At 48.5% G+C, this 12,500-nt stretch overlaps 1 protein-coding gene across 1 annotated transcript in view; it reads right to left on the bottom strand.

Annotated features, from left to right (window-relative positions):
* mpped2a (metallophosphoesterase domain containing 2a) overlaps window positions 1-12,500 on the bottom strand; it is a 42,972-nt gene that overhangs the window by 18,265 nt on the left and 12,207 nt on the right. The window contains exons 3-4 of the mRNA XM_084437229.1: window positions 11,257-11,438; window positions 5,667-5,892 (exon numbers count right to left, since the gene is read on the bottom strand). Of these exons, the coding sequence (XP_084293355.1) occupies window positions 5,667-5,892; window positions 11,257-11,438 (408 nt within the window). The remainder of the gene's footprint in view (window positions 1-5,666; window positions 5,893-11,256; window positions 11,439-12,500) is intronic.

Below are 12,500 nucleotides of genomic sequence, written 5' to 3'. Positions count from 1 at the left end.
GCCGCCAATCAAGGAGGCGCTGACGTCACCTCCACCTCCTTGACGCCCAATCAACTCAATCAAGGAGGTGCTGACGTCACCTCCACCTCCTTGACGCCCCGCCAATCAGGCTCTCTCAAACCGCATGACCCATAAGCCAACACTAGACTGGGCCTGGCTGTCCTCAATCCGGGCATTCACTCACAACCTCCCTGGGGGGAAAGAGGGGGGGGGGGCAGACATTTGTGTGTATGCACAGAGGGGGTCATGCGCATGTGTGTGTGAGTGTGTGTATTTGAAGGGTCAGGCCTGGCCCCCAGTCTACAGCAGCACCAGGATGTTCCCCAACAAAAGAGCACTTCCTGTGAGAGGGGCTGGGAATGCTGCAGGGAATGCCAGGAATGGCAGGAGAGAGCGAGGGCACAAGAAAACAAAGCCATGAAATTAGCCCCCAATGAAGCCCCTCCATCAACAATACCTGCTCCCCTGCTCTCGCTCTGAAACACACACACACACACACACACACACACACTCCTCACAAACGGGAGCGAGACTGACCTTTCCAGGGAAAAATGAATAAATGAATAAAATGAAAATCTGCAAATGACAAAATCTGCATTGGGTCCTCTGGGTTTCATAGAGCCAAACGAGGGCAGTCAGAATTTAGCTCGAACCTTTAGGACTCCTGCACGCAAACACACACGCACGCACCTTCACATGTACGTACAGTACACACTGTGACTGCATTCACTATGTAAGTTCAGCAACTCTGGGTTTGATTGAATAAAGAGAGCAAACAGTCCATGATTGTAGGCCTCAGGATGCCAGGCCATAACATATATTTTTCGATAACGGAGTATATTATCCTGCTTATATGGCCACTTGCCAAAACAAAAAAATATGTGCCATTTACTCACATTTTCTACATTAAAATATAAAGAAATGTGTTACTTATGCTTTGCTCACTGCTGACGTTCATTATTGTCCATCTGCGCTAAGTGACGTTGCTATGGAATTACAAATGGTATATCATATTCCCTGGAGGAACAGCGATGACATACAATAGTTAATGTGGGTTGGGAACCATTAGTGAAATGGAAAGTGTCCGTTACCTTTTCTTTCAGTAATGTCTCTCACCCCTACGACCTAGCAACCCAAACAATGAGCCAAGCAACCCAAACTAGCTAATCCCATAGCGTACCTGATATATATTGCTACCTAGCCATGAGTGTAGTGTAGGCTACTCATGGATGTATTAATAGAGGCTACTGCATATTTGCTGTACAACATATCACCCAGCTGTCAAATCTAGTTGCCAACAAACTGCTATGATAGCCAGACACTTGTCGACAAATCAAAACTTTTTTTCAGGTCGTGGTAACCAGGGCTGCCAAGTCTCGCATTTCAACCTATTGTCACACTCACACGCTACACTTCACAATTCTCACACAGAGAAATTACCATATACCAGTTCAATTGTTTATGGGACCTTTATTTTGAAATGCCTTGAAAGAACGGTAATCTCGCCTCCCAGTCGTCCCTCGCGCTCAAAGAACACTTCCCAGATTTGTGACAGGTGACTGATTTGTGACAGCGCGCTCGAACCGATCGGATGGTGGACGTTGGTTTTCAGTAAAATGGTAAGTAAATTAATCACCTCATTCGAACCATTGTTATTCAAAAATACAAATACAAAGAGATTATATTGTTTAGCTGCAGGTGGGGTATACATTGATACTGCGTGCTAGTAATTTGATTGTGAGGGTAGGCCTACTAGTGCTAGTTAGCTTGCTAGTTAGCTAACGTAAGCTTGCCACCAATCCTAATGGTCTAATAAAAATCTACTTTGAGAACTTTATTTAAAGTCCTGTACAGTATATGCTTTATAATTCAGATGTAGCCATGTTACTATGATGTTGCCATTTATTATAGTATTTCAGTTATTAGGCTTATAGTAAGTTTGAAAATGTGCTGGAGGTGAGCTGAGCCAGTGTGGAGCTGAGCGATCTCACCTGTCCATGCTGCTGGAGGTGAGCACGGGGGGAGGGGAGGGGGGGTGTGGTCTAACTTGGCAGCCCTGTGATAACATATCACTGTCATTTGTAAGTTTGTTGCGAATTGACGGGTTGTGTCATTATAAGTGAAGGAACAAGGTATTAAAATCCAGCAATTGCCTCTTCACACACCTGCATCTGCATTTCTATCTCTGTCTTGGAAAAAGAATAATCGCCAAAAGAATTATACTGGGTGCGTAGTCGCAGAAGAATGTGCTTCAGTCAAGTGCAAAACATGGTGTTTGCAAGCACACTTGGCTGAAGTGGACCAGACAGGCTCAGACTCTTCTCGCCTGAAAAAATATTAAAACTTAAAGTAACATATCTATAGTCGTAGAGCCAATATTAAAAGACTGTCTCATTGTAATGCGGAGATGTGAAACAAGCACATTCATTTGTGATAGCCGTGCATTTGTCAAGAAATAATGCACACCCTTCCAGCCAATCAGAAATGAGTATTCACCCAGGCCATGGTATAAGATTGGCTAATGGTCACAGCCTGTGCTGTCCGTCTCTGTTCTGAATCTGTCAGCAGAGCTTATCAGAGTCAGGAAACCCGGGATTCCGCACATATCTATGGTCTGCCAACTGTGCCTCCTGCTACACTCACGCGTGTGTGTGTGTGTGTGTGCGTGTGTGTGTGTGCAGGAGACAGTGTTTGTAAGTGAGCGCATATTCATCAATGTGTGTGTTTCCCATTAGAGACAATGTGTTTGTTCCACAAGCACCCCCTTTGGAACAGAACAAGCTGTACCAGGACCTGTAGAGAACATTCAAATTCATATATGTTGATAAAGAATGAGATATTACACTATCGCACCTGAAATGACATCATTCCCTACAGCTAGCAGGAGAAGTAATAGCCATCACTAGCAATAAAGAGTAAGACAACACAGCACAGGCATGGATATGTAGCTGTCAAGCCAAGAGGCAGAACCCAGAGAGAGAGAGAGAGAGAGAGGGGGGGGTAGTGGACAAGAACTCCCCAGGCCTAGCTCAGTTGGGGTGAGACAGGTCTGGAGAGGGGCGTCTGTCCCCCTGGGGGTGTGTGTGTGTGTGTGTGTGTGTGAGTGTGTGAGAGAGAGTGTGTCTGTGTGCGTGAGTGTGTGTGTGCGTGTGTGTGTGACAGAGAGGGAGGGAGCTTTAGGAATCAGCTCTGCTAAGCGTCTGTCAGTACAGTGGCTGCGCTGTGTCTCCGCTCATGGCTGAGGGCTCTCTCTCCCTGACACAGACAAGTCAACAGAGACATGGAGGAACATATCGAGCGCCAGCAGAACTCTGCTCTCACGCTGATTAAGAAGACATGTGTGTAAGAGATCATGGACAGGGGAGACCTGTGGTCCTGGGGGATCGGTAGGGAGAGTGCTGTGCTGTATAAGGGCCTACTGGGTTACACCGTTTACAGGGCTGCTGTGGCTCAGGAGGTAGAGCGGCTCGTCCAACGATCGTAGGATCGGCGGTTCGAATCCCGGCTACCAGCTCATGTCGAAGTGTCCTTGGGCAAGACACTGAACCCCAAATTGCTCCCGATGAGCAGGCTAGCACCTTTCATGGCAGCTGATGCCATTGGTGTATGTACTGTATGAATGGATGAATGAGAGGCCTTAATTATAAAGCGCTTTGGATAAAAGCACAGCAGTCCATTTACCATGGTGATGTCAGAGGCTGGAATGGGCTGGACAGAGCAGGGTAGTATGGGTTAGATTAGGTTGGGGCTAGGTTGGGGCTAGGCTGGGCTGAGCTAGGCTGGGCTGGACAGGATAGGGTAGTCTGGGTTAGGATAGATTGGGGCTAGGCTGGGCTGGACAGGACAGGGCAGGGTAGTCTGGGTTAGGTTAGGATGGGGCTAGGCTAGGATGGGCTAGGCTGGACAGGGTTGGAATGGGCTGGGCTAGGTTGGCATGGGCTGGCCTGGGCCACCCAGGAGGTGTGGTGATCTGGAACGGGTCTTTGCGAGGTTAAGTGAAACCTCACACTGGACAGGCCCACCAGACCTCAGGCCAAATGGACATATGGCTGGGAGGGAGGTGTGTGTGTGTGGGGGGGGGGGGGGAGGCAAGCTGTGCCCTCTGCCTCTCACGAGACACCCTGGATGTCACAACAGACTCCCGGTAAACACTCACCAGGGAGATGGGGGGGTTCCTCTCTGAAAAAGAGAGCGGGGAGAGATATGGAGGGCGAGACAGAGAGAGAAAGAGAGAAGGGGAAACTGACCCTCTCAACTCCCCCCCCCCCCCTCCCCCGCCCGCTTCCTCCTAGTTGACCCTCCGCTGTGATGTCTGTGGAATGCCGTATCCGTTGCCCCTCTAGCCCTGCTGGCTACTTCCTTAGCCTAGCTGCTAGCTAGCTAATTATAGCCCCGGTGCAGGATGGAGGTGTGACCTGAATACCTATTTAAAGAGCCAAGAGGGCCGGTGAGAACCTCACTACAGAGAGATGAGAGAGGGGGAACAGGAAGGTCGCAGGAAGTCAGCCTCTCACCCTCGAGTTATTAAAAGACTACACACACACACACACACACACACACACACACACACACACACACACACACACACACACACACATATATACGTACACACACACACGAACACGTTTCTTCCCAGATCGGAGGCGGACCGACCGGGCAGGGAATCGGCGGAGCGGTGAAGCCGGTGTGTTTTTTGACTTTGAGCAGAAATACGTTTCTCTCTCTGCGTCTCAGTCTCTCCGACTCGTCCTTGGTCTCCTATACATCCTACCCTCCCTCACTTCCCACCCTTTCTTTACACACCCCTCATACATACACACCCACACGCATGCACGCACTCACACACCTGAGAGCCTATTGATACTGTGTCCCAGTACCACGCGTATCACTTAACCTCATGTCAAAACAGGTGTAATCTACACCACTGGAGCCAGCGCGGCCCCGGCACTATAAAGCAGTGTGTGTGCTAGGAGCAGCACCCTGTGTGTTAGGGAGGCCCCTCTGGTGTAGGGCACCGACACCCACACACACACACACACACACACACACACACACAGTGCAGCACAGAGACATGTCTTTCTGCAGGGGTGGGGTGAGAGGGGGGCGGTGCAGATAGATCAGGAAAGAGAACCCGAGGTAGAAGAAAGCGCGCCCTGTGGGACTGGGTGCAACTCTAATAGTGCCAGAGGACGAGACAAAGCCAGAAAAAAGTGACACACCTGTCAAAATAAGGCCTCTCACCGTGCTGTACACCGAAAGATCGAACTGGTGGGTGATGGAGTTCATGTTCACATTGTATTACAGTCATTTAGCAGACACTTTTATCCAAAGCGACTTACAATAATTGCATTTAAGGTAGGCAGTCAGTGTACTACTACTCACCAGAACTCACAAGTGCATCTCCCCTCTAAACAAGTGACTAAGAGCATAATCTAGTGCAAAAGCCAAAGTGCAAGAGTAGCAAAATATAAATACAATTTGTTCTTAAGAGGAAGGATCATGGTAGTACTTCTTGTCAAGGTGAGTTTTGAGCCTCTGCTGTCCTGACGTCACTGAGCAGTTCATTCGACCACTGCAGGGCCAGTGTGTCACAAACACACACTCTTGACACATACATGAACTCGCGCGCCGTCACAACAGACCACACTTTCCTGGGCTGCGCTTACCATGGCGTCCCGTATATCCGGAAGCCCTTGACCGTCACGTCCGAGTCCTGGAGGTACACACAGTTTGAGAGGAGAGACTGGACATCGTCAAAGTCCTCGGGTTTGAGTTTGGACACGGAGGGGAAGCGGTAGTAATCCTGCTTGACCAATTCCGCCATAAAGTCCTTGTCGAAGGTCAGCTCGTGGTTCCCGGCGATCACCACCTTGGACTCATACGGTAGGCCACCTGGAGGAGAGAACACACACACACGCACACACACACACACACACACACACACACACACACGCACACACACACACACACACACACACACACACACACACACACACAGGTTAGACAGGCTAGACAGACAGAAAGAGAAAGAACTGAGATCACTCTAGATTGTGCAGGGTATCTAAATTATGTGAATAAAGCAGGTGAATTGCCTTTAGGGAACATTTTTCTTAACTGGAGCAGACCCATCCTTTTTTTTTTTTACTTTCATTTTTATTGGTATTTTCAACAATAGGTTACAGAATGGTAACAAACAAACAAAAAAAAACAGTAACACGGGCATCGTCAACAGGTCATATTCAAGCCGTGGTCCTTGACAACAAATGTACGAACCATCTTTTTTTTTTAACATGTACCAGTTCACAAGAAGTATTCAATCGTCAATAGTCTAGTCTCCACACCAACCAACACCTGTGTTTCCTCTCTCGCTAGATCCCAGCGTAGCTATGGGGACTGGAGAGTGAAAACACGAGAAGATCTGAGCAGTCCCTCGTCGCCCACTCAACGGGGGTTAGAATCACAAGTCACACAGGCCTCGAGACCTCACAGGCCACCGGCCAGCGAGTGCCTGGCTGCGAGGCCTTGAGAGCTGTAAACAGTTGAGCCTGACTTAAATAAGGAAGAACACTTATTAGCCCACAATGCCTCGTCTTTCAATTTCTGCTTTGCCTTTTTTTTCACACTCTCCCATCACCCAGCAAAGACAGTCCTTTATCCCCAGCAGATTAGCCACTCAACCCAAGCTTTCGGCCTCTGTCTCTCTCTCTCTATACCTTTGTATGCAGTGAAGTAGGAGCACGGCGATGATGGCATGAGGCTTGTTCAACGTATTACCCTTCCTTTACAAACCGCTTTCTTTAATAATCTTTTTACTCCTTTTATACTCCAAAATGGAAGGCCACTTCTTCAGCGAGCTGCTCTAAAGTTTGAACGAGCACCAGACTACTGTAGGTGAAAAGCTTTTCTCTGGGAACAAACGTGTTTTCTGGAGGTCAGGGTTTTACGGAAAAAGGGTAGCAAAACGGCTATCCCTTAAACATAACAACGTCACAGGTTCAGCTTGTGGCGTTGACACAATCGAATTGTGTCAATGGACATCGTGGGTTCAAGTATATTGACCGATTCAGTACTGGCATGTTTTATTATTATTATAAAAAAAAAAATTAAGCTAACCCCGAAATGAAAAGATTGTGGTTCAGATCCTGTTGGTTTAATTCCTACTCTGCTTAATGAGCGGTAGCCACATCTCAGGACGATAAACTCCGATCTCACCCTATAGAGCTCCATCTCACCCTATAGAGCTCCATCTCACCCTATAGAGCTCCATCTCACCCTATAGAGCTCCATCTCACCCTATAGAGCTCCATCTCTCAGTTATAAAACCCTCTAACTGCATTAGAGGCCCGTTTACACACACACACAGTATGCATGCACGCACACACACCACACACACACACACCATTGCTACCATTGCAAATCAAGTTCTCTGGCCTGCTCAGACTCCTACCCACATACACACACACACGAGCATGCACGCGCACACACACACATACACACACACAACACACACACACACACACACACACACACACACACACACACACACACACACACACACACACACACACACATCATTAATGTCTGATAAGTCCATCTGAACTCTTCAGGGAATCACCAATGCATTTTATAACCATCGAGATGCATTTTAGGTAAAGAGTAAAGTGGCGTCTACCCAGAACCTCTTTATTGTCATTGAGAGAGAGAGAGGAGACGGAGAAAGAATAAATATTCAATCCGCAAAGCACATCAGTAAATTGTGGTAGCAGCTCAAGCACAGATACAGGGAGGGATGGAGAGAGGGACAGTCTATGCTTTTACAGTCCTCACATCAATTGTTTTTCTTTCGACAGCAAGTCAACTTGCTTTTATGGCGAACATAAAGAAACAGTAGTGCCCGCTTCATGTTTCAGCTAGGGTTCCTAAAGTGGACCCCCCCCCCCACCTGGTATGCAACAGGGTGAGAACTCAGCCATGTGTTAAAACCCCACAACAACATACAAAGGGCAACCTCACACCGGACTAAAAATACACCATGAATAACTATCTGAATCGAGCGAAGGAATAAAAACAATCGCCTTCGATCAAAGCGGGCGTTGGAAGATGACAGGTGAGTGAAGGGGAGACAGATGGAAGCGCCTCTGGTGTGCATGTCGCCATCTCAACCAATCAACCCCTTCAGGAAACCTATTAGTCCGCATTAACACCTGCAGCGTCCGCAACATGTTCTCTGTGGAGCTCAGAGACCAAGGGATGTGGAGTCGATACTGAGCTAGACTAACTATGAGGAATGTTGTATGCTTTGTGAGAGCATCTTAGATACTGTACTTACAGTGCCTGGGTGATATACTTTAGGGGAGTTAATGTGGCATATCAAAGACAAACGCACACACACACACACACACACACGCATTCAGGACTGTGAGCCCCGGGGGAGCAGCTTGGAGGTAAGGATCAGAGCCAGCAGAGGCAGCGATGGACAGGATGGGTCACAGGGAGCTCACCCCCGCATTGATCTCCAATCATCTGCTCTGTCAGCCAAATGGCAGTCAATGGTCGGGCTTCAGTGAGAGAAAAACTCTGGCTTCTCCCAGAGAGAGAGAGAGAGAGAGAGAGGAAGAGAGAGAGAGAGAGAGGATCAAGAACAATATACCATTTCCCCAGACTTTTAGCAAACTCCCTACCTTTCCTCTCTCTCCATGTCAGTTTCTACCTCAACCTCTCCCCCTCTCTCGCTTTCTTCCTCCCTCTCTCTCTCTCCCACCCTCTCTCTCTCCAATCCTCTCTCTCTCCCCTCCCTCTCTCTCTCTCCCCCTCCCTCTCTCTCTCCCTCTCTCCCTGGTTGAGCTTCAGCCTTCATCGTGAGGCAGGGAGAACAAAGGCTGGCCTTGGAGGGTTTTATACAAGTGTTTACATTCAACAGCGTTCTCCCAATCAGAAAACATTCCCAATTCTCTCACACACAGGCACGCACAAACACACACATGCTCATGCATGCACACACACGCATGCACACATGCACACGCACACAACCTTCATGTAAACCACAACACAAAGACTTTCTCACTCTCTTTCACACACACACACACACACACACACACACACACACACACACACACACACACACACACACACACACACACACACACACACACACTAACATCTAACATGTCCCCCTCTCTCTCAGGAGACTACAGAATGGAGCTCTCTCGATTGAGGACAACAATGCTACAGAAAGTGTTTTGTTCGACAAATCAAGACCTGACGCACAATCACAAACCTAATGACAGAGCAGCCCTATTAAAGCCACTGATATGGACCTGGAGCACTAACTCAAACCAATCGTCTTTGTGCTGGTGCTTCGGAAAACAGTGACAAACACTAATGTATAATTCCTTTCACTGAGCCTCATCAAGAGATACACTGTCCTGATTCCCTCACACACACACACACACACACATCTCCGTCCGTCTCTTATCCCCGCATTCCTCCTCCCCCCCTCCGCCGTGTTCAACAAAAGAGATTCTATCCATTCATCTGGTCTTCCTCTCTGTCTTCTCCCGGCATCTTTACTTGCGCTGCACTTCTCTTTGTTCCCCGTCCGTCCCTCCCTCTGTCCCTCCCTCTGTCCCTCCCTCCTCTCCTCTCCTCTCCTCTCCTCTCCTCTCCTCTCCTCTCCTCTCCTCTCCTCTCCTCTCCTCTCCTCTCCTCTCCTCTCCTCTCCTCTCCTCTCCTCTCCTCTCCTCTCCTCTCCTCTCCTCCTCCTCTCCTCTCCTCCTCCGTGCGGGGGGGATGATGAACAGGTGTGCTGACGCAGCCCCGCTCTGGTGGGCCGGCGGAGGCGAGCTCCTGGAAAATGAGCCGGGCTCCTCTCTCCCTACGCTTCTACAGGGGGGGTGGGGGGGGCGATGACAGGCGCGGCGCTCCCAGACACACACACACGCGTGCGCGCGGGGTCAATTTGTTGTAGTTTTGCCCCCGTTCTATACAAGCAAAGGCTTGTGTACGCACTGGCGCGCGCGCAGGCACCCGCACTCACACACACACACACACAAACACACACACACTAACAAACACACATGCCCGCACACACCCACACACACATGCCTGCACACACCAATACACACACACACACTAACAAAAATCACATGCCCGCACACAACCCACACACACCCATACACACACACACACACACACACACACACACACACACACACACACACACACACACACACTCTTGATGTGTCAGTCTGATTTGATAGATGTAGGGCCCATAGTGAATGCTGACCATTGTCTCATCTTGGTCCTTCCAAGATATATACGGTATCAGCTGTGACACTGGGTATGGTCATGGTGACTTGGGGGGGGGCGCACTGTGGCTTAATGGCTTAATATGTGTGTGTAAGAGAGAGAGAGAGAGAGAGAGAGAGAGAGAGAGAGAGAGAGAGACTGATACTGTGTGTGTGTGTGCGCGCGTGGGTGTGCATGTGTGCCTCTGTGTGTTAGTGTGTGTTTGTTGGATTAAGGCATTGGCACCTGGCAGTGCATTAAAAGGACAGACTGGCACAGAGGACTGGCACTGTGGTGCCACCCGCACTCTCCCCACTGTCACCGCAGGGGCACCGGGGGTGTGTGTGTGTGTGTGTGTGTGTGTGTGTGTGTGTGTGAGGTAGAGAGGTCGTGTCACTGTGTGTGTATCTGAGTGGTTGTGTGTGTGTGCTGGTAATACAGTACGTTTATTTTTAAATGGGAAACTGTAAACAAAGCACACAAAAAACAACAGAAAAGATTGTGTGCATGTGTCCCCCAGAGTGTGAATTAGTGCAAGGGTCACACATTTACACAGACAATTAAAAAGAGAAAAACATGTAGCTTTAACCTGGGGGGTAAAGTGATGTAACTTGAACTAGTAGAACAGCTCCGGGTGAAACCACACACACACACACACACGCACACACACACACACACACACACACACACACACACACACACACACACACACACACACACACACACACACACACACACACACACACACACACACAGGAAGGTCCCACCCACATCGGAGGGCCAGACGGAGGGGTCAGGGGTTAACTGGGCAAGAGTGTTAGGTCACAAAGGTTAAACTGGACACTTTAGCTCAACGGTCTGGGTTGGAGGCCACCATTGCGTGCAACTGGGTGTCCCGTCCCTGCTTGTGTCTGTGTGTGTGAGTGTGTGTGAGGTGTTTGGTTATATATGTGCTAAGAGGCTTAGTACCTAGCCAGTCGTTGAACTTCTTAACCTCGGAGGGCAGGCCTAGCTCTGTGAAGTCCCCCGTGTGCAGAAGCACATCTCCATAGGGCATCTGTATGCCATCTGTACGAGAGTGTGTGTCCGACACACACACAAACCTTGTGTGTCCCGTTGGCTTAGGAGAGTCGTACGAGATAGGGTCCACCCTGAGAGTGAGAGAGCGGGGGGGGGGGGGGGGGGGAGAGAGAGAGAGGGGAACAGAAAAGGGGAGAGGGAAAGAGAGAAGGGAAAACAAGATTTAGTCGTACAGTAGCAAAATTCCTCTGGGGTACAGAGTCAGTTAACGGTGTGGAATGTCAGTGTGTGGAACAGCATGTAGAAGCGTTAAGCTAAAGAGCTCAGACACTTTCACTGGGCTCTCGCATCAAACAGTTTCCTCTCCAAACTTTAATGATAAGCCACGTTCATGTGCTCTTATTGGTAAATATATCAATTGTCTTCAAGAGACAAGTTTCATTGTAGCTCTTCTAGCTAGCATACAAACAGTGCTCATGTTTAATGTTAATATGTAACATATTTGTCGGAAAACATACTGTACAAGAGGGACCAAAAACAGAACATTCAGCACAAAAAGGGAAAAGTGCTCTGAATTCAACACAATTGCTATTATTTGAAGTAAAAAAACTGAATATTTTTTCCTCTCCGAAAATTGAGTATTTGATTGCAGACAGGGAAATCCATTTCACCAAAGGAAATAGGCATTAAAAGGCTGAGATGAGTCATGTCTTCTGAAAGACGACTAGCACTATGTTTACGTTGTGAATAGAGAAGGAGAAATGTCCTATTTGTGGCATCAAATTGGCAAAAGGGCGGTTAAATTAGAGCAAGGCATATTTTCTGTCCAGAGAAAAAATAAATGACCATGAGCAAAGGCTTGCTTTGGGCATCCTGTTATTCATTTCTCTCAATATGTGGATGTCTCTGAAAAGGAAGAAAAAGACCCACACTCTTCCCCAGCTGAAAGGAGGGCGAGAAAATCGTGTGTGTAATTGAAGTCAGCGATGTGCAATCCCCAGCACTCTACCACTAGCCCGTTATTTCATTAGGAGAAGAAATGTCACTCCACAGACAGGCATCAGCCAGCTAATCAACACTCCCGTCTCCCGTCTCACGACACACACACACACACACACACACACACACACACACACACACACACACACACACACACACACACACACACACACACACACACACACTAAATAAAG

This window comes from Borostomias antarcticus (assembly GCF_949987555.1).
Source record: "Borostomias antarcticus genome assembly, chromosome: 4".
Taxonomy (NCBI): Eukaryota; Metazoa; Chordata; class Actinopteri; order Stomiiformes; family Stomiidae; genus Borostomias; species Borostomias antarcticus.
This window is presented reverse-complemented; position numbering and strand designations above follow the sequence as displayed.